At 47.4% G+C, this 25,961-nt stretch overlaps 1 protein-coding gene across 1 annotated transcript in view; it reads left to right on the plus strand.

Annotated features, from left to right (window-relative positions):
• The first annotated feature begins 3,318 nt into the window (after nucleotides 1–3,318).
• SLC9A5 (solute carrier family 9 member A5) overlaps nucleotides 3,319–25,961 on the plus strand; it is a 33,682-nt gene continuing 11,039 nt past the window's right edge. The window contains 18 exon segments of the mRNA XM_043988769.1: nucleotides 3,319–3,598; nucleotides 10,321–10,623; nucleotides 14,269–14,432; nucleotides 15,324–15,402; nucleotides 15,724–15,901; nucleotides 18,426–18,651; nucleotides 18,913–19,068; nucleotides 19,070–19,117; nucleotides 19,911–20,000; nucleotides 20,214–20,223; nucleotides 20,226–20,252; nucleotides 20,255–20,281; nucleotides 20,706–20,860; nucleotides 22,483–22,574; nucleotides 22,780–22,795; nucleotides 22,797–22,844; nucleotides 22,846–22,866; nucleotides 22,868–22,909. Of these exon segments, the coding sequence (XP_043844704.1) occupies nucleotides 3,409–3,598; nucleotides 10,321–10,623; nucleotides 14,269–14,432; nucleotides 15,324–15,402; nucleotides 15,724–15,901; nucleotides 18,426–18,651; nucleotides 18,913–19,068; nucleotides 19,070–19,117; nucleotides 19,911–20,000; nucleotides 20,214–20,223; nucleotides 20,226–20,252; nucleotides 20,255–20,281; nucleotides 20,706–20,860; nucleotides 22,483–22,574; nucleotides 22,780–22,795; nucleotides 22,797–22,844; nucleotides 22,846–22,866; nucleotides 22,868–22,909 (1,872 nt within the window). The 5' untranslated portion in view covers nucleotides 3,319–3,408.

Consider the following 25,961-nt stretch of genomic DNA (forward strand, 5'->3'; position numbering starts at 1 on the left):
TGTGCAAAGAAAAATGGGAGGATAAGGAGAATCAGGAGAAAGTAGTGTCACAAAGACCTGGAGAGAAGAGAGGGTAGTCAAGAATGTCAAATCCAGAAGAGAGGCTAAGAAGGATGTGGAGTGAGAAGTCATTGAATCTGGCAACTTAGAGATCATTAGCAATTTTGGAAAGAGCATTTTCCAGTGAGTGATGAAATCAAGCCAGATTGCAGCAGATTTAGAAGAGACCTAGTGGGGAAGAAGTGGAGGCACCTAGTTTAGACAGCTTTTTCAAGGAATTTGGTGGGAAAAAAATGAAGAGAGATATAGCTAGCTAGACAATAGCTAGTGAGAGTGGTTGAATCTAGGGAGGGTTTGATGAATGTAATAGGGATACTGGCCAATGAGGTACCAATCCTTAGAACATGCTCAGATCCTCTAAGCCAGCCCAGCTGAACTAGGGAATGATTTGTCCAACATGGAGGCAATAGAGAAAGTTAATTTGGTGGAAACTCCTAAGAAGGAAATTAAGGATTTCCAGGGCCAAGAGTATGGGGGTACTCCTTGGCTCCAGTTGTTCTGTACATGTGTACCTGATAATAGTAGCTAGTAGCTACTATGTGCCAGTCACTGTGCTAAGTGTTTTACAAATATTATCTTATTTGATCTTCACAAAACCCTGGGAGTGCTATTATTATTATTATTATTATTAACATTTTTACAAGTTGAGGAAACTGAGGCAAAGAGGTTTACTGACTTGGCTGAAGGTCACACAACTAGTAAGTTCCTGAAGCTGGATTTGAACTCAGGTCTTCCTGACTTTGAGCCCAGTGCTCTGTCCACTGTGCCACTTAGCTGCCCCCACTTCTTTTGTCACTTTAAGTTTGAGCTCACTCTCCCCAGGTACCTTATATAAGTTCGAAAGTAGAGTGGGCCCTTGGAGTTTGGTTTTTTTTTTTTACAACTTCTTTCATTGCTATACCTTTTTTTAAGTTAATATTCCTTCATAAAAGCTGATTGATGTGAATTAGCTCATCAAGATTGGGGGAGAATGCTGGATGGGGCTACCAGGAATAGTATTTAGAAGCCCCAAACCCTCCGGATTACTACCTCTTAGAACAGTTACATTATCCCCTGGGAAACCTGCCAGTGAAATTGAGTTGGATGAAGGGCCCCAGGGTGGGATGTTTCCTAGAGAATGGGGAGAGGCCCATATTTGTAGGTAACAGCATAGAACCATTAGATTGGGAGAGAGTGAAGAATAGAGAGGGGGGATGATAGTGGGAGCAATTCGCTGGAGAAGATATGAGGGGATGGGATCAAATGTCTATATTGAGTGTCTGACCATGGAGAATAGACCCACCGACTGGAATTGTGGGTGCTATTGTTAATGGGTTGCTCCAGGAAGGGGAGGAGAGAAGGGGGAGCTCTAGGCAAATGACCTTGATTTTCATTTGTTTGTTTGTTTGCTGGGCAATGAGGGTTAAGTGACTTGCCCAGGGTCACACAGCTAGTACGTGTCAAGTGTCTGAGACCAGATTTGAACTCAGGTCCTCCTGAATCCAGGGCCGATGCTTTATCCATTGCACCACCTAGCTGCCCCCACCTTGATTTTCTGTAAAATCTGAGACCTCTGCTGAGAAAGTGGGGGAAAGGGATCCTGCAGGTTTGAGCAGTGTCTGAGGGTGGGGGGGGGGGAGGCCTGGGACAGATTTCTCAAATATTTAGTCAAATCCATTTCACAGTTTTTTTTGAATGGGCTTAGGACAAAGAATTCCTGGCTGTTTTGACCAGAATGTGTAAATGAGGCAATTTGCTAAGTAGAGCACTCCCTAAGAACTCATTAAACATTTTGTGAATGAAAACTGGGTTCAGAGTCTGGCTGTGCCATGCTTGCCCCCTAGATCAAAGCCCCTAAGCTCTCAGGGCTTCAGTGGCCTCCTCCTAAAATGTCAGCAGAAGTGGATTGACTGGGGCAGCTAGGTGGCACAGTGGATAGAGCACCGGCCCTGGAGTCAGGAGGACCTGAGTTCAAATCCGGCCTCAGACACTTGACACTTACTAGCTGTGTGACCCTGGGCAAGTCACTTAACCCCAATTGCCTCACTAAAAAAAAAAAAAAAAAAAAGTGGATTGACCTGTGGTGCTTTCTGACTCGAAAATCTCTTGCTCTCTCTAAAATCAGCCATCTAAGGTTAGAATTTATCCACAAAGTCCTCTGGTCCAACTCCCTCATTTTACATATGTGGAAACCGAGGCCCTTGGAGGTTTGGTGACTTGCCCAGGGCCACAGAGGAAAGACGGGAGGAGAAGGGAGAGGAAGGCGCATCCATCCAGGTCTCCTTTAAGTTGCTGATCGGTCCCAAATCGCCTAGCACGGGAGTTTGCCCCAAGTGGGTGCTTGATGTTAGAAGCCTTGAACTGAAACGTCGAAATAGCCGCTCTACTTCGTAGTAGATTTAGGGTTGTACTGCTCCCTGCTGTCCTCCTCGGGAATCGCCTCTTTTGGGGGCTGCCTAGTCATCGAAGTAGTTGGTCAAGTATACATTTTAAGGGTCTAGATCTGACTCGGAGGAGGATTACCCAGAGGGATCCCACCCCAGGAAAGACTTCCTGGATCATGGTCTAAAGGGCTCTGGACATCTTCAAGTAATAAACTGATGGACCCGGTGATCTGGAAAAAGAACTCAAATCTGGGGCTGGCCTCGGACCCTCTTAGCGGGCTTCTAACGTAGAGCAATGCCCTTCTCTCTCCAGGCTTGATGCCACAGCCCTAGAGAGCGTCAGGATCTCTACTGTGACTCTGATGCTAATTTCATGGGATTCCAGCTGTGTGTGGAAGGGGTGTGAGTGTGTGTGTTCTCTGCCCATTCTTCATTAGGGTTCCACCCTTTACCGACCCCTCTTCCAATACTGCTTATTCCATCGGCAAAGCATCTTTTGAGCCTGCCCTTAGGGAAGCACTGGAGATGGTGTGGCCTCAATCAATGTCCAGGGAAGAGGACAGGAGGGTTGGAGTGGTACTGGAGGTTTGGGGACATTCGGCAGTTGGATTGGGATGAGAATGAAGGTTCGAGTGTGAGGGTCTCCGTTTGGGAAATTTTCACCGTCTGGATTTGAAGGAGTCAGTCCTGGGCTTGGGATTTGGGGAGAAAGGGATGGGGTGGGGGGGAAGCTGTTCAGAATAGGAGGTAGGCAGGTTCCGAGTAGGGTAGAAGGGCCGCTATTGCCGAAGTCCGCTAGGGATAGGGTTGGGGGGTGCGGGCTCGGGGTTGGGGGGATCGGTGCCGGGATTGGGGGGAACCAGCGCCACGTGCCTGTGACGCGGGGGCGCCCGGGAGGCGGCGGCAGCAGCTGTGGCGGCGGCTGAGGCAGGCGTGGGGACGAGGCTGTCGGCAGCCGAGCCGGGCCGGGCCAGGCCGGAGGAAGATGCTGCCGGCCACGCTGCCCCTCCTGGGGATGCCCCTGCCCGGGGAAGGGGCGGGAGTGGCCGACGGGGCCGCCGGAGAGCCCGTCCTGCCCCCTGCGGGCTTGGCGCTGTTGCGCTGGCAGTGGCACGAGGTGGAGGCGCCCTACCTGGTGGCTGTGTGGATCCTGGTGGCCAGCTTGGCCAAGATCGGTGAGTGCGCCAGAGCTTGCCCCGTCCCAGCCCGAGGCCCAGTGCCCAGTGCCCAGTGCCCGGTGCCCGTTCGCCTAGCTCCCCTCCGCACGCGAAACATACACCGTTGTCCATCCTCCACCCCACCCCCCAATCTCCTCTCTCCCCCGCATGCGACACCTGGAGTTTTCGAATCTGCGGATTCGGGTTTCCACCCTTCCTACTCCCCTTTACTTCCTTCCCCTCTCGGCTGCCTTGGTTTCTCGCAGGGGCTTCTCCCCAGTTCTGCTTCCCCAGCCCCCGCCTCTGCGGAGCACCCCACTCTTGTTCCTCCAGTCTCCATCCTGCCTCGCTGCCCCTCCTCGGCGCCCTGTCTTTCAGCCTCCCCCCCCCACTCCGCGCTTCTGCTTCCACGGTGATGCCCCCTCCCACCCCCGCTCCCCTGCCCCTCCAGTTCTCGGCTCTCCTCCAGGGAAGCTTCTCAGGCAGATACTAGTTTCCCCTTCTCCAACAATAGGGAAAGTGAGGCACTAGTAGTGGGGTAGTGGAGTTGCCCGGTCACATAGGGAATTCTCAGTGAATCTGGCCACGGAACCCAGTTATCCTGGACCTGGGATGACCATTGTGTTATCTGGAACTCGATGTTCCTGCCCAGCCGGGTTCCAGGGCAAGGTTTACCGATTAAGAGAGCCCCCTAAGTACCATCTCCCGCAGAGCCCTTTAGCCTTCACTTAAACATAAACGACTTAACTTAAAAAAATCAATCCCTGTTGCCCAAGAGGAACGGATTTTTAAAAAAATCTTAACGATATGTATATCTATAGGAAGGAATATTTAAAAGTGTTCCTCTTTGCAACCTTTCATCATGGCGTCCTAGGTGGCTTCCTACTTTGCCTCCCCTCAGCTCTCCCCCTGCTGTCCTCTATTCTCTGGGTGCTTCCAAGCTGGCTGGCTGCCCGGTGCCATGCTGCTCACCGTAACCTGCTCCTCTCCAAGGCAAGCTCCCAGATGTGTGGCTAACCTAGACATCTGCCTCTCAGAATCCTCACAGCCCTTCAAGGTTCAGCTAAGGGGCCATCTCCATGAAACCCTCCCTCCTCCCCGGAGTTGAAAGGATTGTCTCTGATCAGATTTTCCTGGAGCATCTTTCCTGGCTCTTTCCTTTACTAAACCCATTCATACTTAGTCTTGTATGTGAGAGGCAGTAGCATGGTAGAGACCTGGTTTGGGATCCACCAAGTCCTGGGTTCAAAACCTCCGTGCTCTAGGGGAACTATGTAATGTTAACTAAAAGTTGCCAGGCAGGTGCTAATATGCATTGACAGAGGGAGTTTCCTTATAAACAATCTCCTATACAGCCCCAAATCACAAACAAACAAAAATATATGTCAAACGTCCCCCTCCCCCACCCTCACCCCCTACCCCCCAGAATGTAAGCTCATTGAGGGCAGGTGACTGTTCTGTTTGTTTTCTGTCTTTGTATCTCTCAAATCCAGAACTGTACCTTGCATTGAATTTACACCTAATAAATATTGATTGTTGTTGGGATTGAATCCTTGGTCCCTTCTACCCTACTGTTACTACTCCCTGACTCTGGGCTTTGATTCATCTGGAGTATAGCTGCTTCCCCAAAATCTTGAAGCCCCATCCTCAGGTTCAGTAAAGCAGCCAATCAGATGTACTACCCCCCCACCACACACACACACACACACACACACACACACACACCCCTGAAACGAGGAAATGAGGAGCCCCTCCCTCAAGATCCCATTTCCTTTCCCTCTGTGTTGTGTTTGTGGCTCCACAAGATGGGTGTATGTGGCTGTTTTCAACTGACAATTGCTGTTCTTTCCCTGTGGCTGTCGACTGGCACTGCCTGTACCCTAGCCTCACCATCGTGCAGCCTTCATGGATAAATTCTGTAACCTAGAATCCAGGGGAAACCCAGGGAGACAGCTCAGGCAGATTGGGACTTTTCCAGAGGTGGAAAATGACTGTCCCTTTCTGCTGCAGCAGAGTAACCATGGAAAGTAGAATTCAGAAATGGCCTTGAGGATCAGAGGGATTGCTCCCTGTTCACAGGACCAAGCATCTCTCTGATCTTTGGGAAGGGAAGCTCTGAGCATCCAGGGTCACCACAGGCAGATAAAGATGTGGGGGAGGGGGGGAATGTCTTGCTGCCTGGGAGGAGGTGGGAGGAGGGTAAAGAGGTAAAGGGAAGGATGATCTGCCAGTCTGTGAAGATTACCGTGGGAAGAAGTGTGCCAGGGCCAGGAAGCAGGCAGAGGAAGGCAGCAGGAGATGCCCTTGGGATTTGATGGCCCAGAATCTATATTGCTAATGAGTGACCAAGGGGAGTTTCTGCCTGGCATTTGGAGCACGATTAAGCTCTGAAATGACTGCAGTTTCCCCTATAAATCATGATGCTTCTTCTAGCTTGGAAGAAATGATGGGCGATGGGAGACAGAGGCCTTCCTTCTGAGAATAGATGAAGGCAGGCCACACACACGCACACACATGCCTTCAAACATGAAGTTCTTCATTCAAGAAAAAAAACCCCAACCCACTGCTTAACCAGTGGGGACACACCGGCTAAACAGAGAATCCTATCTTCTCCTCTCGATCACTTTAGAGTTGGCATTGTACAAAAGAAAGCATGATGGGGCTTGGGTCAGAGGACCTGAGTTCAAATCCTGGCTCTGCCACTTGTTACCCATGTCTTTGAACTTAACATTTTTTTTTTTTAGTGAGGCAATTGGGGTTAAGTGACTTGCCCAGGGTCACACAGCTAGTAAGTGTTAAGTGTCTGAGGCCGGATTTGAACTCAGGTCCTCCTGACTCCAGGGCTGGTGCTCTATCCACTGCACCACCTAGCTGCCCTGAACTTAACATTTTATGGGACTGTTTCCTCATCTGTAAAAATAAAAGAGATGATCTCCAACAGTCTTCCATGGCTAGAGCCTATGATCCATTGTGCTAATCTTCCCTAGGGTTTGGGGAGAGGTGAGCATTCTGAAAATAGCTGAAGAACAAACAAATTGTCATTTTAGCATGGGGAGTTCTAGTAGAAACTAATCCTAATCTCCCTCTCTGAAGAAGGGGAATTAATTCATTAACATTATTGATGATCTACTATAATACAGCATTGTGGTGATTACCAAGAAGCATGAGATAGATATTACTACCTGTCCTGGAGGATTCTCAGTCTCATTGGAGACATAGAACATGGGCAGAACAAGTTGAGTACCCAGCTAATTGCAGATGCTAATTGGGAGACAAGAAGAGCACTGGCTGATGTCAGAGTACTTGAGTTCAAATCTCATCTCTGAGGGCATCTGTCTACCTTTGTTGCTTTAGGAAAGTCATTTAACTTCCTTCAGTTTCCTTCTCTTTAAAATGAAGGAGTTGGAATAGATGATCTCTAAGTTCCTTTCCAGGTATAATATTTTTGGTTTAGGATCTATGTGTGTGTGTGTCTGTCTGTCTGTCTGTCTAGATATTCAAGGTGTATGACTTTGTCTAGCTGTCTGTCAGGCTCAGGCTGTTTCCTGTTAGCCTGGATTCCTCAGCCCTGCCTCATGATTTTGGGAGCAAAAATCAGAGAGGGTCAAGAGTAGTCCCCCCAGGCCTGAGAGTGGGATGCTGCCTGCCTTCTCAGCTCCCATTCCTACTCTTCCCCACCCCCTTCTCACTTTCTCCATGACTTCTCTCACAGCAGGGCCAAGGTCTTTAGCCCACGCAGGAACTGTGAGGGATACAAAAACGCAGTTTGTAATTTGTCTGGGAAGACAGGACATGCACACATACAAGATAACAATATAAGGCTTGAGGAATTGTTGTTGTTGTTTTTCTTTTGTTCTCAAAGAGGACTGTGACCTCAGGAGGTGATGTCATGACCTTCACTGAATTAGATTTAAGTGTGGGGGGGAGCTGTGCAAGGTCACCAACCTCACTCCTCCAGAGGCATCTGGGTCCAGTGGCAAGAAATACATCAGGACAACTGGAGATGGCCCAGATGTTTAAGGCAATTGGGGTTAAGTGACTTGCCCAGGGTTGCACAGGTAGTAAGGGTCTGAGATGAGATTTGAACTCAGGTCCTCCTGACTCTAGGGCCAGTGCTTTATCCACTGCACCACCTCGCTGCCCCCAAGGCTCGAGAATAGGGGCACAAGGAAGTAAGTTCCACAGGGCATTGGAAGAGGGAGAGATCATTGTAGGCTGGGCTAGACAGAGAAGATGGTCGACAGGGAGATGGTGGGTGTCAGCTGGACCTTGAGGGAGGATCCTTCAGAAGGGTGGGGTGGGTCAGGGAGGGGCAGTTATAAGAGGAATAAGCACTGCATCTGGAGTTACAGGACCTGAGTTCAAATTCCAATTCTACTCAATTCTACTTTCCCTCTCTGAGACTTAGTTTTCTCATCTATAAAATGAGGGATAATCTCTAAAGGCAACAAGGGACCTAGGGGGTCTTCTGAGGTCCCTTTTGTCGATAAAACCCCATGACCCTATAAACTAGTTTGCCCTTCCTAAAGTGGCTGTTTAGAGGAGTGGTGGGCAGACATATGGACAGCTATTCCAGATGTTCACACTGGATACCATCTTCCCCACTCCCAGACCCTTCAGAAACACTCATAGTCCTGGGCCCCGACTTGGGTTATTAGAGAAGTTCCGGGTGCTTCAGTTACCCCTATGCTTCCTGTCCTTCTATACCCTTTTCCTTTCTACTTGTCCAAGCCCCGTGTGCTCTTCTATATGTGGTTCAACTGCCCCCCCAAAACCCCTTCCCTGATCACTTGTAGCTTGAATGAACAGATGAATGAAAAGGTAGTTATTAATGGCTACTGTGTGCCAAGCACGGGCTGGGCATGGGGCATACAAAACCAAAACAGTTCTTGCCTACATTCAAAGAGGGTGAGACAACACATGCAGGGAAGGGGTTTTGGCTTGGGAAGTCATAGGGATGGTGGCTAGAACCATAAGGAGAACTCATTAGCATACTCTTTCCAGTAGCAGAGGCAGTACTGGGACTTGATTATGGTTCCCAAAGGAAGAGGCTGGAGGCTTGGAGGTAGGGTGGGGAATGGCATGTATATAGTGGCAGAGCAGATGGTAAGAATGAATGAAAAAAAAAAGAATGTATGAAAAAGTATTTATTAAGCCCTTATTGTGTGCAAAGCAATGTGTTAGGGAGACAACCCAAAAAGCAGAAACATCCCCTCCTTCCAAGACGTTCACCTTCTAATGGAAGAGACGCTTTAGGATACGGTAGCAAAGCAAATAGTGATAGATCTGCTTTTTTTGGGAGGGAGTGGCAATGAGAGTTAAGTGACTTGCCCAGGGTCACACAGCTAGTAAGTGGCAAGTGTCTGAGGCTGCATTTGAACTCAGGTTCTCCTGAATCCAGGGCCGGTGCTCTATCCACTGTGCCACCTAGCTGCCCTACCCCATAACCATTCCTGATGGACTCTCCGCTAAATACCTTTCTCCTGATGAGCCTGGGTTCTTTGAGGCTGTGAAGGCATAAATGCAGACATATCCCACCAAGGTGGAAACATATCAAATATAGATCTGGTGTTTACTAGATAGATGCTTGTCCTCTATGGACCAGATTGGCTAACTACATAGATGCTCATCACCAGAGCCACAGGCACCATGAAAACATCTACCAAGTCACAGGTTTTTGTTGTTGTTCGTCCTTCATTTGGAAGAGGACCAATGACATCATGGGCTGATGTCTTGACTTGTGTATGACTTGAGAGCTGGTTGAAGGAGTTCCCAAACGGATAAAATCAAGGTTCTTTGGAAGCACCAAGGCAAAGGAACATTTAATAAGTCCCTTCTGGGTGCAGAGCATTGTGCTAAGTGTTAGGCTAGATACATGGCCTAGATAAGATAGAGTTCTTGATCTCATGGAACTTACAGTCTAGTTGAAGGCTAAAATACCTACAAGACAGCTAGGTGGCAAAATGGATAGAGCCCTGGCCCTCGAGACAGGAGGACCTAAGTTTAAATGTCACCTCAGACACTTAACTAGCTGTGTGACCCTGGGCAAGTCACTATCCCAATTTCCTTAAACATCCAGGACCATCTCCAGTTGACCTGATGTATATCTTGCCACTGGACTCAGATGACTCTGGAGGAGATAATGAGGCTGGTGACTTCTCACAGCCTTCCGTCACTTAAATCCAATTCAGTTTGAGTCATGACATCACCTCCTGATGTCATGGTCTTCTTCGAGAATGAAGTGCAAACAACAAAATACTTACACAGACTTTTTTTGGGGGGGGGCAGACCTGTTATTTGGGACTCCCTTCTCCAACACAATTGTTTACAACTTCCAGGCTGGAGAATTGCCTGAGCAGTTAAATGATGTACCTGTGGTTACACAGCTAGTCTATGTCAGAGGTAAGATTTGAATTCAGGTCTTACTGATTCCAAGGCTACCTCCTATTTGCTATTCTGTCTCTCACTAACACCAGTCATTATAATATATTACACATTATATGGACATAATTGGTGTGCCAGGGAGGGATAGAACAAAGTGCTATGTGACATCAACAGGGACAGGTCATCCATTGCTCAACAGGGATTGCAGGAAGGCTGATGACATTGTTATGCTTCTCATTTAGAGGTCATGTCTTTCTTGACCATTAGATTGGGAGCCCCTACAGGGCTAGATTTCTCTCCACAGTGCCTAACTCTGGCCCTTGCCCACCAAACGTTTGATTTGCTTTTTATTGCAGTCTTCCACCTCTCCCGGAAAGTGACTTCTGTTGTCCCTGAGAGTTGCCTGCTGATCTTGCTGGGTTTGGTGCTGGGGGGCATTGTCCTGGCTGTGGCCAAGAAAGCAGAGTACCAGCTGGAGCCAGGCACCTTCTTTCTCTTCCTCCTCCCTCCTATTGTACTTGACTCGGGCTACTTCATGCCCAGCCGGCTCTTCTTTGACAACCTGGGAGCCATTCTCACCTACGCCGTGGTGGGCACACTGTGGAACTCTTTTACTACAGGAGCTGCCCTTTGGGGCGTCCGGCAGGCTGGGCTGATGGGTAAGTCTGATTCCATTCCTTGGGAGTCTCCAGGACCTGGGTTTGAGGACAGTGATTGCATGCTCTCGCTTGCTTTACTCTCATGGGTCCTGGGAAGAACAAGGTGCTGGTCCTTGCTGTTTGAGAGAGGTTCCTAGCTTAGAGGGTAGTGGAAACAGCATCATTATCATGGAGCTGGATTCAGAGAACGTGAGTCAGAATCTCAGATTTGCACTTTTCTACCGGTGTGACCTTGTCAAGTAATTTAATTCATCTAAGCCTCAGTTTCCTTATATGTAAAATGAGGAGAATGCTAATAATAGTCTCTATTCATATAGGCCTGCCTGTGAGATAGGGCTTGAATTAGGATTCCCGTTTTATAAATGAGGAAACTGAGAGAAATTGAGCAATTTGATCAAGGCCAAACAATGAATAAGTCTCAGAGCTGAGATTTGAACCCAGGTCTTTCCCGTATACAAGGCCAGTATTCTTTCCATGACAACATTCTGCCCTTGCTTCGTTTTACAGATGATGGAATTGAGGGACAGGATTGCTGTGGTGTAAGCTCTATAGGAAGTTGGGTTATTCTTTTTAGAAGGGACTTTCCAGATCTTCTAGCCTAGGAAGGTTATATCTTTTGCCCAAGGTCACCCAGCAAATTAGATGCCCTTGGGGAGAGCCCTTAGTGCCTGGAGGTTGCTCTTCACCAGCTGAGTCTGTCTGTGCCCGCCCTCCAGAGCAGCAGCTGAGCTCAGAGCCCAGCTGAGTCTCCCAGAGCCTAGCGAAGGAGTGCTGGGCTCCAGCTGTGTGTGGGCTGCAGAGATGGGGAACCTGCCACACCATGTGGCTTGCTTGCTTTCCCCCTTGGGCATCCATTCAGCCACTTAGCAGTCCTGCCAGATAGAGCTCTGCTCCCCCATTCTCCTCCTCTGGAAGATGAGCAGGCTGGGGCCAGTTTAGAGAGATGGGGGAGTGTGGAAATAAGAGAGCACCCAAAGGTTCGCAAAGCCAAGTTAGCTCATTTGATCCTCACAACGACCTTGGGAGGTAGGTGCTGTTATTATTGTCATTTTACAGATGAGGAAATGGAGGCAGACAGAAGTTAAGTGACTTGCCCAGGGTCATGCAGCCTGATGTAAGTTTCTGAGGCAAGAATCATGTTCACATCTTCCCATCTTGTGGTTCAGTGGATAGAATAGCGGACCTGGAGTCAGGAAGATTTGAGCTCATATTTGGTCAGAGACACATGCACTGTGTGACCCTGAATAAGTCTCTTAACCTCTGTTTGCCTCAGTTTCTTCATCTGCAAAATTAGGATGATAATAAGAGCACCTAGCTCCCAGGATTGTTGTGAGGATCAAACAAGATAATATTTGTAGAGTGCTTAGCACAGTGCCTGGTACACACACTAAGCACTATATGAACCTTAGTTATTATTGTTATTATTATTTGTAAATTGGGGATAATAATAGCTCCTCCCTATTATATTATATTTATTTATTTATTTGGTAAAGCAATTGGGGTTAAGTGACTTGCCCAGGATCACGAAGCTAGTAAGTGTCAAATGTTTGAGGCTGGATTTGAACTCAGGTTCTCCTGAATCCAGGGCCAGTGCTCTAACCACTGCACCACCTAGCTGCCCCACTCCTCCCTATTATAAAAAATCATAGCCCCTCCCTCCTGGCATAGCTGTGAAGATCAGATGAGGTGATCTCTATAAGCTGTTTTGCAAACCTTGTAAGTGTTTGGTTATTATCTACTCCCCTAGCTGCCCTGGATTTGAGGCCAGGAGATCTGGGTCATAGTAAAATGATCCCATTCCCTATGATGTCACAGAGCTATGTGCGGCATAGCGGAATGAACACCGGATCTGGAACTGAAGGACTATGGGTCTGAATCCTGACTCCTCAGCTGCTTATTTGTGTGACCCTGGGCAAATCATTGTGTCTCTCTGTGCCTCTGTTTCCTTATCTGTAAAACAAGGGGTTGGACTGGATAACCTCTGAGGTTCTACCTCTCTATGAAGTACAAATAATTCTATGAGGTTTACAAAAAGCCTTCCTCAGAATAACCCTGTAGGTAGGTAGTGCAAGAACAGTGTTATTATTCCCATTCTATAGATAAGAAAACTGAGGCCCAAGGAGGTCAGTGCCTTGTGCATTATAGCATTATAGCTAGGACCTGAACTCTGGTCTTCTGACTCTAAGACCAGCGCTTTTTCCACTCCACAGTGTATGCTATCATTAATTCAGTCTAAAATTTGGGTGGGTCAGTTCCCCACAGTGGTTGGAATAGTTGATCTCTAAGGTCCCTCGTTACTCTGACATTCTATGGTTTTAGAGGTTATAATAATAATAATTAGACAACTAGTTGGTGCAGCAGACAGAGGGCCAGGTCTAAGTCAAGCCTCAGACACATACTAGCTGTGTGATCTTGGGCTATACTAGAAAGGACTCTAAGACTCCTTCTTTTTTAAAATTTATTTATTTTTTATTTATTTATTTTTTATTTTAGTGAGGCAATTGGGGTTAAGTGACTTGCCCAGGGTCACACAGCTAGTAAGTGTTAAGTGTCTGAGGCTGGATTTGAACCCAGGTACTCCTGACTCCAGGGCTGGTGCTCTATCCATTGTGCCACCTAGCTGCCCCTCTTAAGACTCCTTCTTAACTAAATAGAAAATGAGATATTTGTAAAGTACTTGGGGGCAGCTAGGTGGCACAGTGGATAAAGCACCGGCCTTGGATTCAGGAGGACCTGAGTTCAAATCCAGCCTCAAACACTTGACACTTAACTAGCTGTGTGACCCTGGGCAAGTCACTTAACCCTCATTGTCCTACAAAAACAAAGTAAAGTGCTTGGCACAGTGCCTGGTGCATAGTAGGTACTTAATAGATGTTTATTCCCTTCCCTCTTCCTTCCCCTTTATATCTGTGATTCTATAAATCCCACAGGATAGTTCATATAAACATTATTATCCCCTTCTTAGAAACAAAAAAATAGTAGTTCAGAAGGCAAAGTGAGTTAGTTTGTCCCTGGACACACAGCTAAGAAGAATGAGCCTAAATCTCCAGACTACAGATCCTGAAGGGACCCCTGAGCTCACCTAATCCAAACTCCTAACTTATGGAAAGTGAGAAAACAGGCCCCCAGAGGTTAAAGATGGGCCTAAGCCTGAATAAACCCAAAGCTTTCCCTGTATTGTGCATCAGGGGAATAAGACACAGCGTCTGCCTGAATGATATGAAAATGTAATTGGCAATGAAATTAACTAAATAGAAATGCCATCGATTCACAGATAGATTATCTATGCAATTTGTAATTGGAAATTTATTGCACCGGGAATGAAAATGCAATAAAACATAGATAATGTTCAGATGTGGTTTTCTAAGCAGGGATCATCAGGTATTAAAGGTTTAGTGGCCCCTGTGATACTACTGCTGAATATTATGGTGGAGGGGACTCAGGCTGGGTTCCCACTGGTTGGTTTTCATCAGACCATGGTGTTTGTGGTTGCATTCTGCTTTTGCTTCAGGAGTGGAGTGGAGTGGAGAGGTGAGGAGTCTTCTGGAGGGAGGATGGAGGGCTTCTCTCTCTCTCTCTCTCTCTCTCTCTCTCTCTCTCTCTCTCTCTCTCTCCTCTCTCTCTCTCTCTCTCTCTCCCTTATAGCTCCCACTGTCCAAGCTGGCTTGCTTGACTTTCTGCTCTTTGGAAGCCTGATCTCTGCTGTGGACCCTGTGGCTGTCCTGGCTGTCTTTGAGGAGGTGCATGTCAACGAGACCCTCTTCATCATAGTATTTGGCGAGTCGCTGCTCAACGATGCGGTCACAGTGGTGAGGACTCCGGTGGAGGGCAGGCTGGCCTCCTAGGGCCACCTGCCTTAGGTTCCTTGGCATTTTCCCCTCTCCTAGCATCCGGGGGTGCGGGCTAAGGGGAGGAGGAGGGGAGGGGATGGGCTTGGGAGCCGAGAAGTCTGATGGGCTGAACTGGGGGAGGGTCCACAGTGCCAGACTTGGGGTCATAAGACCCAGGTGTGAATCCTGACTCTGCTCTTTCCACCACATAATGTGGCACCTAGCTGTCTGATGACAGTTGGGTCTCTTTCTGCCTTGCTTTCTTCATCTGTAAAGTAGGTCTACCAAGACTGTACTACCTACCTCACAGGATTGTAGTGAGGAAAGCATTTTTGTAAAACTTAAAACAGTACTTGTGGATAGAGTGCTGGGCTTAGAGTTCAAAAGACCTGCCTCCGAATCCTGCCTCAGAGGCTTCAGGTCCTCTAACCTCACCTAGCCTCAGTTTCCTCATCTGTAAAACAGGGCAAATTTTTGCTCCAATCTACCTGCCGTGAGGATCAAATGAGATAGCACATGTAAAGTGCTTCGCAAACCTTAAAGAGCTATAGACATGCTAGCTATTATCCCCTGAACTTTTGTTTCTTCATCTATAACATGAGATCAATAATCCCTGCATGACTAGCTACGGGGTCATAGGCCCGTCACTCAACCTCTCAGTGTGCCCAAGCGGCTCTAAGATCAGAAGCTCCAGATGAGCTGCCAATCTGCAGTGGTGGAGGGAGGCTTCCATCCTGGGAGTTCCCTACACTGACTTTTGTGGGGCAGGGTGGGGGTTGGCAGGATGGAATCCTTTTATTACCTGCTTCCCATTTTGCAAAGCTCAAAGCTCTTTAGAAATGTGACTTCTCGTTTATTCCTCTAACTTAGGTGCTGTATAAGGTGTTTAACTCTTTTGTGGAGATGGGCTCAGTCAATGTTCAGGCTATTGACTATGTGAAAGGAGTCGGTCAGTATCTCCCCACCCTCCCCTGGCCTCTTGGGTCCTCTCCCCAATTTTCCCCTGGGGTGCCAAGTCCTTTCTCAGGGCCGGGAAGGAGAGAGAAAGCCTCTGTTTGCATCTCTCTGCCCCTTTCCCCAATGAGAGGTGACCTCTGGGGTAAGAGAAGCCTTGGTATCCAGTTCCTGGCCTGCCTAAGAGTCTAGCTCCTGAGCCCCTGATGCCCCTGGTGGAATGAAGTAGGCATCACTCTCCTCCTCTTTGCCACTGGTTTGGGTGGGGGGAGGGAGGAGGGGGGGGGCCATGCTGACAGCCCGGCCTCCTTCCCAGCCTCCCTCTTTGTGGTCAGTCTGGGCGGGGCAGCCGTGGGCTTAGTTTTTGCCTTCCTCCTGGCCCTGACCACACGTTTCACCAAGCGGGTCCGTATCATCGAGCCTCTGCTGGTCTTCCTCTTGGCCTACGCTGCTTACCTCACAGCGGAGATGGCCTCGCTCTCCGCCATCCTTGCGTGAGTCCCTGGGACCAGAGGCAGAAGCCTGGGGGAGGTGGGGCACGGTGTAGGGGAGATGAAGGGAGGACAGTGGGCATCCGTGATCTACGGTCTGCTACCTGTAGGATTCATCCGTGTGAGTGGCAATCTCCACTGTAAAATGACAGACTTGGAACCGATGGGTTGCCACCCTTTAGGAATGGGATTGACAAAATGGAGCACAGGTAGAGGTGGGGGAACCAGATGAATGATGGCTCTGGAGATCATGCTATAAGGGGGGTAAGGCGAAAGATCTGGACATGTTGAGTCTAGTGGGGAGAAGGACTTAGAGGGAATAGCTCCTCTACCTTCCAGACTACGGAAGAGAATTAGGTTGGGTCAGCTTGCTCCCAGAGGAGGAAACTAGTTGCAATGGGTAGAAGCTGTTGAAGAGTGGTCACTGAAGGGTTCATTTAAGAAAAACTGCTTCCTAACAATTGAAGTTTCCCCAAAGAGAAGTAGGGTTGCTTCAGGAAGGGGCAAGTTCCCCATCGCCAGAGGCCTTTAGGCGAAGGCTGGATAACTACTTGTTGGAGACGTAGAAGGGATTCCTGCTCAGATATGGGTTGGAGTAGATGGACTTTGAGATCCTGACCAACTCTCCCATCTCGGAACCCCATGAGCCTGAACCCCAGACCCTCTGCTGTGGGACAGCATAATAATGTAAATCAGCATCACAAGGTGGCGGCCCTCAGGACCTTGGAAGAAACGGGCCCAAGTCCCAGCTCTCCCACTTACTAGCCATGGGACAGACCATGGGCAAATTCCCTTGTATCTCATTAGGGATAATGGAGCTTGTATTCCCTCACAAGATTGTTTGGAAGGAGAGAATATAATAATAACAATAATGGTGATGATGGTAGTTAGCATTTATATAATGCTTTAAGATTCACTTTACAAATAATATTTCACTTGATCCTTACCACGACTCTGCAAGGTAGGTGCTATTATTGTCCACATTTAACAGGTGAGGAAACTGAGGCAGACAGAGGCTAAGTGACTTGCCCAGGCTGATGCAGCTCATAAGTATTTATGGATACATTTGGACTCCGGGTCCAACACTCCATCCACTGAGCCACCTAGTCGCCTTTATCAATTCTGGGGTACACTGTAGATAGCCACTATTGTGGCAATCATTATTATTCTTTTTTTTTTTTTTAACTGAGGCAATTGGGGTTAAGTGACTTGCCCAGGGTCACACAGCTAGTAAGTGTTAAGTGTCTGAGGTCAGATTTGAACTCAGGTACTCCTGACTCCAGGGCTGGTGCTCTATCCACTGTGCCACCTAGCTGCCCCTAATCATTATTATTCTAGTAAGGAATATTTAGGAATAATAACTGAGACCTAGTAGGTTCAGGAAGGTAATGCTTCCCTGTTGAACTGTCAGTTCCAAAATAAACATCCTGGGAATTCCAGAGGAAAAGTTGGTATCCCTTCACCATGCTTCTGGATGGGCTCCAACTTGGCAGTTCTCTTTGGGGTTTGTGTTGGTCCAGAGGATGAGAATCAGAGAGTACTGAGGCCTTGTGCCTTCTGCCCAAGTGTCCCAGCAAACTTAAATTGTTGTCTGTGGATGTCCTCTAGTTAGACCCCATTGGACTCCCTCAGTCTGTTCTGCTGTCTCCTCCCATGCAGGAGGAGATGTGTAAGGGAAAGAGTCAGCACATTGAGTTCTGATCTGGGCTCTGTCACCCACCCACTCCCTGTGGGACCTGGAGAAAAATCCCTTCCCTCCTATGGGCCCTAGTTTCTACATGTATAAAATGTTGGTCCAGATTGGGAGTTCTTAACCTATCTGTGTCTTGTCAATCTGATGAAACCTGAGGACCCCTTCTCAGAAGAGTGTTTTTAAATACATCAAACAAAACCCCCAGGACTACAAAGGCAAACCTATTATATTGAAATACAATTACCAAAATATTTTTTACAACAAAACAAAACAAAGTTCATTGACCCCAGGCTGAGAACCCTTGGCCAAGCGGATCTGTGAGCTTCCCAGCAGCCCTGACATGTGATCATAAGATTCTCTCCTTAGTTTTGTCCCGCACCTTCCCCTCCAGGCCTAATTTCCTTCCTTCCTGCTCAAACCCCAGAGACTGGTCAGGAGAAAGATGGATTAGCATTGTTCTCCTCGGCCGGGAGGGCAGATATAGGACAAATGTGAGGAAGCTGCAGATATAGGCTTTCAAGTAAGGGAAAAACTTCCTTCCCATCCGAGCCATTGGGAAGTGGAATAAGTGTCCTTGGAGATAAGGACGGACGGGCTTCTGGGAGGTCAGACACGGGCCTAGTCCTACCTGGGTCAGATGTGATTCTGGCCCATGCATTTCTGCGACTGTAGTTTGTCGAGTTGTGGTAAGGATCAAGTGAGATATTATTTGTAAAGTGACTCTTAAAGCATTATATAAATGCTAGCTATCATCAGCATCACCATCACCGCCGCCGTCGCCGTTGTCGTCTGCCCTTGTCTGTCCTTGCTGACATCTCTTTCCTCTGCCGTCAGGGTGACAATGTGTGGTGTGGGCTGTAAGAAGTATGTGGAGGCTAACATCTCACACAAGTCCCGTACGGCCGTCAAGTACACCATGAAGACGCTAGCCAGCTGTGCCGAGACGGTCATCTTTATGTTGCTTGGCATCTCCGCTGTTGACTCCTCTAAGTGGGCCTGGGACACTGGGCTGGTTCTTGGTACCCTGTTCTTCATCCTGCTCTTCCGTGCCCTCGGTACTGCCTGTCCCTGGCCGCCTTCCCCTTTCCTCCTCCTCCCTCCCATCCGTTTCCCATCCCTATCTCCTGCTGTCTCTTTCCCTCGGTCAAAGTCCCCGACTCTTACCTTGACCTTGATCTGATGCTTGCTCCTCATCCTTCTAGCCTCTTCAGACCTTAACCCGGCCCCTTCCTTCCCCCGCCTTGCCCTCTGACTCCACTTGGCTCCCCCCCCCCTCCCCGGCCCCTGCCCCTACTCCCCACCCGGCCTCCCTCCCCTGCAGGCGTATAGTCTGCAGACATGGGCGCTGAACCAGTTCCGGCTGGTCCCTCTGGACAAGATAGACCAGGTGGTGATGTCCTACGGGGGCCTGCGAGGGGCTGTTGCCTTCGCTCTCGTCATCCTTCTGGATAAGACCAAGGTCCCCGCCAAGGATTACCTTTGTGGCAACGACCATCGTGGTAGTCTTCTTCACCGTAATCGTGCAGGTGGGAGGCCTGCAGGGAGGGGGAGGTTGGGCAGAGTAGGATAAACCAACAGTATCTGTCCCCAGGATCCCATAGAGGCAGCTCAGAGGGATCTCAGGGTCAGACAGACAGGCGTCTTCCTCTACAAGCCCCTCCCCTAACAATGAGTGTGCTCATCCAGACTCCACTCGGAGCCTTTCGGAGAGGGGGGGACCCGATATCTCCCCAATCTGCCTGTTCCACTTTGGGATATCTCTGATTGGTTGGAAAGGTTTCTTGACCGACAGCCTTAATCTACTTCTCTATAATGTCCATCCCCTCCCCCCTCCATTAAGCACCATCGCTTCCAGTTCAATTCTCGGGGTTCAGGAACATCTAATCTCCTTCCCAAATGACGGCCATCCACTAAGCTCATGGTGGGGAGCCGGAAGCCAGAGACCCGGATTCCAGTCCTGGCTCAGTGTCCAATTTGCTATGGAACTTTGGAGAAGTCTCTTCCCCTTTCTGGGCCTCAATTTCTATCTCTGTAAAAAAATGAAAACCGGGACCCAATGAGCCATCTCCAAAACCTGATATTGTAACTCATCGATATAGCTCTTTTTTTCATCTCCTTTAATGGTTGTGAAAGGGGACTCTAGGAGAATGCTGAGGCACCGTGGGTCATTGTGTGAGGTCAAAGAAGAGCTCAGTCTCATGTTGTGGGAGATGGCAAGGGAGAAAATTAGGGCATGGTAAGGATAGCAGCTGACTTGCATTTCTAGTCATATTTCAGTCTCCATGTTTATCCCCTTCCATCCCCCTTCACGTTCCCCAGGGTCTAACCATAAAGCCTCTCGTCAAGTGGCTAAACGTGAAACGAAGTGACCACCATAAGCCCACCTTGAACCAGGAGCTTCATGAACATGTGGGTATCAGAGATACTTGGCCTCAAAGGGTATGCCCCTTCTCCATCTTATCTCCTCCCATTCTTCCTGGCTTTCTGGAGGGTTCTCTGGGCTGGGGGTGGGGCCATGCCCAGGACTCTTCAGACCTGAAATTTTGGTCTGATTCCCAGCTCTGGGGGCTTCTTAGGGAGTTAGGATGGTGCCCTGATTGGGTGTTTGTGTCCTTTCTCTAGACCTTTGATCATATTTGGCAGCTGTAGAAGATGTAGTTGGTCACATGGCTATCACTACTGGGGGACAGGTGAGCATGCCTCCTCCCCCCACCATCCTGACAGGGGCTACCTCAATAGCCCCCTCCCTGCTTCCTTCAGGGGAGGATGGACTGAATGCTATCATTCTGGCACTAGTACCCTGGGCAGGGTCTTGGAAAAGAGGTCCCAGAGAAGGAGAACAGCTTACGCTTTGAGGTTTACAAAGGTCTTTCATTATCCCATGATGAGGCAGATAGAACAAGCGGCATTATTACCATTTTACAGATGACAAAAATGAGACTTGTCTAGTGAGTTGGCTAGGGTCACACAGCTAGGCAATGTGAGACTCTGGACTTGAACTCAGATCTTTTGACTCTAAAACCATGACTTTTCTACTAAACCCTTATCTTGCTAGAGACAGATCTTAGGTCTTTCCAGAGCCCTTAGGGAATTTGAGAGAGGGGAGTATTCAAGAACCCAGATATATCCTCCTCTCAAGGTGGGAACAATTTGACAAGAAATACCTGAGTCAACTGCTGATGCGAAAGTCTGCCTACCGAATCCGGGACCAGATCTGGGATGTGTACTATAAACTCAATATCCGAGATGCCATCAGTTTTGTGGACCAGGTAGGCCTTAATTCCTCAGGGTTGAGGGGACAAAGCTGGGATCGCAGGGGTTCTTAACCTTGAGGTCTGTGGAACTTGATTTTAAAAATATTTTTGATAACTGTATTTTATTATACTCAGTCAATAAGCTTTTGTTATGTTTTTTGCTACGTGCCAAGCACTGAGAATACAAAGAAAAGCAAAAGACAGTCCCTGCCCTCAAGAAGTTGATAATCTAATGGATTATAATCGGTTTATTTTTTTTTTAGTAATCCTGTATGTTTTCCTTTTTGTGCTTTTAAAAAATATGATTCTACATTGTACACAGTAACAGCAATATTGTTGTGATGACAACTGTTGATAGTCTTAGCTCTTCTCAGCAATACAATGATCCAAGACAATTCCAAAAGAAACTCATGATAGAAAATGTTCTCCACAGCCAGAAAAAGAACTGTGGAATCTGAATGCAGATTGAACCATACTGTTTTCCTACTTTTGTTTTTGTTTTTTTCTCTTTTTGAGGTTTTTCCCTCTTGTTAAGATTCTTCTTTCACAACATGACTAATGCAGAAATATGTTTCATGTGATTATACATATATAACCTATATCAGATTGCTTTCTGTCTTTGGGGAGGGGGGAGGGAGAAAATTTGGAACTAAAAATATTATAAAACAAATGTTCAGGGGCAAGCTAGGTGGTGCAGTGGATAGAGCACCAGCCCTGGAGTCAGGAGTACCTGAGTTCAAATCCGGCCTCAGACGCTTAACACTTACGAGCTGTGTGACCCTGGGCCAAGTCACTTAACCCCCAATTGCCTCACTAAAAAAAAAAGAAAGGAAAGAAAAATATAAAACAAATGTTCAAACTATCTTTACATGTACTGAAAATAAAATACTTTTATGATTTAAAAAAATTGATAAAAATTAAAATATGATTCTGAGAAAGGGTTCATAGTGTTTTACCAGACCACCAAACAGGTTCCACGACATGAAAAAGATTAAAAACCCCTAATCTGGTGCAATGACTAGGACTAGAGTGGGTAGTGAATCGTCTGAGACCTGTATGAAATAATTCATGGTCCCTGTAAACTGGTGATTGTTGTTTTTTTTTTCTAAACAGTATTTTTTTTTCGAATTATACGTAAAGACAATTTTTAACATTCATTTTTAATAAAATCTTAAGTTTCCAATTTTCTTCCTCTCTTCTTTTCCTCCCCTCTTTCTAAAATGGTAAGCCAATTTGATATAGGTTATATATGTAATCATTATAAAACGTTTTCCATATTAGTCATGTTATAAAAGAAGAAACAGACCCAAAGTGGAAAAATATACATACATACACACACAAAATAAAGGAAGTGAAAGTAGTATGCTTTGATTCTTCATTCAGAGTCTCAGGTTCTCTGGATGTGGAAAACATTTTCCATATCGAGTCCTTTGGGATTGTCTTGGACCATTGCATTGCTGAGAGGAGCTAAGTCCATTCACAGTTGATCATCACACAATGTTGCTTAAACTGGAGATATGTGATGGACGTGTTGGGGAAAGGGTGTCAGGCAACCCTGGTCCTGGAGTTCAGAGCTGAGGTCCCTGCTCTCTAGGCAATAAGCACTAGCTGCTGAGATCCATCTTCATACACCTTAGGGAGGCCATGTCTTATCCTCAGCGGGGCTCACACTACCCCCTCCATGCCTAACCGTAATTCCTGCAGCGGAGACCTCTGTCACCAACCTGCTGTAAGTACCACAGTGCCCACCTCCCAAGCTAGGCTTCTGCTTTATCAGTGACAGTCTCTTCTCTCCCTCAAGCTCTCATCTCTGTGCCAGCGAGGCTCCTCCTTATCCCACCCCAGATTCCCTTCTCCTCATTGTTCCCTGAGGAGTCACACATTTAGTCCTAAGGCTTCTGTGCCCCCCCCCACTTTGGCTTACCTTCCCATAGGCGGGAGAGTGGCAGCTGGCGCCTGCCTGGATCTACAGGTGATCGACACAGTTCGAAGTGGCAGGGGACCGGGAGGATGCCATCATGCAACCATCTGCTCAGTGGAGGCCTGTACAAACCCCGTCGGAGGGTGAGAAGCACATAGGTGGGGAGAGAATCCTTCCTCAGTGGCCTTTGGCCTGGAGGAAAACCAAGATTCAGGGGCTGGGGGTGGGGCAAAAGCCAAACCATATGCCCAGAACCCTGATTCATGGAAGGCTACTTAGAGTAAATGGCAAGAGCATTAGACTCCAAACTAAAAGACCTGGGTTCAAGTCCTGACTTTGACTACTGACTAGTCATGTCCCATTACTTAAAGTCATTCTCTCCTTCTCTCCAGTTGTAAAGTACAAAAGAAAGTCCTTGCACCACTTGGAATCTAGAACTGGAAGAGATCTTTGAGATCACTCCCACCAGGGGTTCTTAGACTGGGGTGGTGAACTTTTCAAAAACATATTTTGATAACTGGATTTCAGTATACTTGACTTCCTTTGGAAGCCTGGGTACTTTATCTTACACTCTTAAGAAACATTCTTCTGAGGAAGTTCAGAGGGATCTATGATACAGAAAAGGTTAAGAACCTCTGCTGGAGTCCATCCTCTTTATATTACAGGTATAGAGAGGAAGGTTCAGAGAGGAGAGACTTGCCCAAGGCCAGGGAGCAAGTAACAAAGCTGGAATTTGAACTCATGTCCTTTAACTACTCTTTCCACTGTAGCATCACCATCATCACCACCACCAACCATCTTCATTGATAACATTTGTTTAATGCTTTAAGATTTGAAAAGCACTTTACAAATATTATCTTATTTGATCCTCACGGACAATCCTGGGAGGTAGGTGCTGTCATCCCTATTATACATGATGAGGAAACTGAGGGCAGAGGGGAAGTGACTAGCCCAGGATCACATAGCTGGTAAGTGTCTGTGGTCACATTTGAACTTGGGTCTTCCTGACTTCAGCTCCAGCACTCTCTCTACTGTGACATCTGGGCAAGACACTCATCTTGCAGAGTTGCCACAAAGGAAAACCATCTGTAAACCTTTAAGTGCTATAGTCATGGCAGATCACTATTATGATTATGAATATATACCTAGCATTGCACTATGAGAGTCAAAGGTGGAGGAGACAGCATGATCCTGCCTTGAGGAGTTCAGACTTTAGCTGCAGAAATACTTATACATGGGTGAAAAATGGGAGTAACCCAGTTGGGTAATGTGTGATACAAGTCAGTTGTCCTTAGTATCCTGAGTGAGAGAAGAGGGGGGGGTCATTGTAGGTTGGAGTTCAAAAGAAAGGCTTTATTGGAGAGGTGAGAAAAGAGCACTGGCAGGGGGCGGGGTGGGAGACTAACATTTGTGACCTTGTGGCACTTACAGTCCAGTAGCTAGAGGAAAGGAAATGCCAAGTTTTATATGAGAACCAAGGAAATAGAGATCATTTTTCAACTTGGGAATCCCAGAATGCTTCCTGGAGGAGGTGGCATTTGAGAGCTGGTTCTCAGAGAATGGTTAGGATTTTAGCTGGAGAGAGGTGTGTGTGCGTGCGTGTGTGTGTGTGTGTGTGTGTGTGTCTGTCTGTCTGTCTGTCTGTCTGTGTTGTGTGTGTGTGACAGAAGGAAAAATAGAGAATTTTAATTTTTGATATGTGAGAAAGCATAGGACATGTTTGATGCATGTACTGAGCACTATATAAATGTTAGCTATTTTTCTTATTTTTCTTAATTTTTATTTTTTACGGGACAATGGGGTTAAGTGACTTGCCCAGGGTCACACAGCTAGTAAGTGTTAAGTGTCTGAGGCCAGATTTGAACTCAGGAACTCCTGAATCCAGGGCTGGTGCTTTATCTACTGCACCACCTAGCCGCCCCTTTTTCTTATTATTTTTATGGATGGCAATTAATCCTATTTGTCTGGGATAGAGTGGACATAGTAGAAAATAGGGTAGCTAAGTGGCACTGGTGGAAAGAGTCAGGAAGACTCATTCTTGAGTTCAAATCTGGCTCAGACACTTACCAGCTGTATGACTTTGGGGAGGTCACTTACCCCATTTGCCTCAGTTTCCTCATCTGTCAAATGGGCTGGAGAAGGAAATGGCAAACCATTCCAAGATCTTGCCAAAAAAACCCCAAAAGTGGTCACAAAGAGTCGGATAGGAATGAAACAACTAAAACGGCAACAAAGCAGAAATTGAGGTGAGATATAGCTGAAGAGGTAGGGTAGCACCATATTGTAGATGGCCTTGGATTGCAGTATCAGGAGTTTGGCCTCCTCCTGTAGGCAATAGAAGACCCCAAAGGACTTTGAATGGGGGTGATAGGACCATAGATCTAGAACTGGAAGGGAATTCAGAAGGCTTGCATCTTACAGATAAGGAACCTGAGGCAAAGGGAAGTTAAGTGACTTGTCCAAGGTCACCAGCTAGTATCACGGTAGGACTTGGATCAGATCTTCTGACTCCAGAGCCCCTTCCCCCTTCATTGTGCCAACCTGTTTCCTGGGTGGGTGGGAGGGGTGTGCCTGATCAGACTAGCATGGTCAGGTTTGTAAATAGACGGAAGTGGAAGACCCTGAATTCCAATGCAGATCTTTTGACTGAATCCAGAGAGTTTTCTCTCATCCATCTGGCCTGGGTAATCAGATTGATTTTTTTTTTTGGTGGGACAATGAGGGTTAAGTGACTTGACCAAGGTCACACAGCTAGTAAGTGTCCAGATTTGAGGCCAGATTTGAACTCGGGTTCTTCTGAATCCAAGACTGGTGCTTTATCCACTGAGCCACCTAGCTGCCCCTTATCAGATTGATTTTTATATTGCACAGGTCTGATCCTGTCCCTCCAGGAAGCAGCCTTGGTATAGTGAAAAGAGGCTCTGGAGTCAGAGGACCTGGGTTCAAGTCCTACACCCTGATAATAATCATCAAGATAGGCCCGCCCTTTATAGGTTGCTAAAGTCTCGTTGCAAATTTTATCTCATTTTATCCTCCCAACATGCCTGGGAGGTAGATGTTATTACTATCCCTATTCTAAGATGAGGGAACTGAATTAGACAAGGTTAAGGGGACTTGCCCAGGGTCACACAGCTGATAATGTGGTGAGGTTGGGATTTGAACTCAGGTCTTCCTGACTCCATATATAGAACCCTA

Source organism: Dromiciops gliroides, chromosome 2 (assembly GCF_019393635.1).
Source record: "Dromiciops gliroides isolate mDroGli1 chromosome 2, mDroGli1.pri, whole genome shotgun sequence".
NCBI lineage: Eukaryota > Metazoa > Chordata > Mammalia > Microbiotheria > Microbiotheriidae > Dromiciops > Dromiciops gliroides.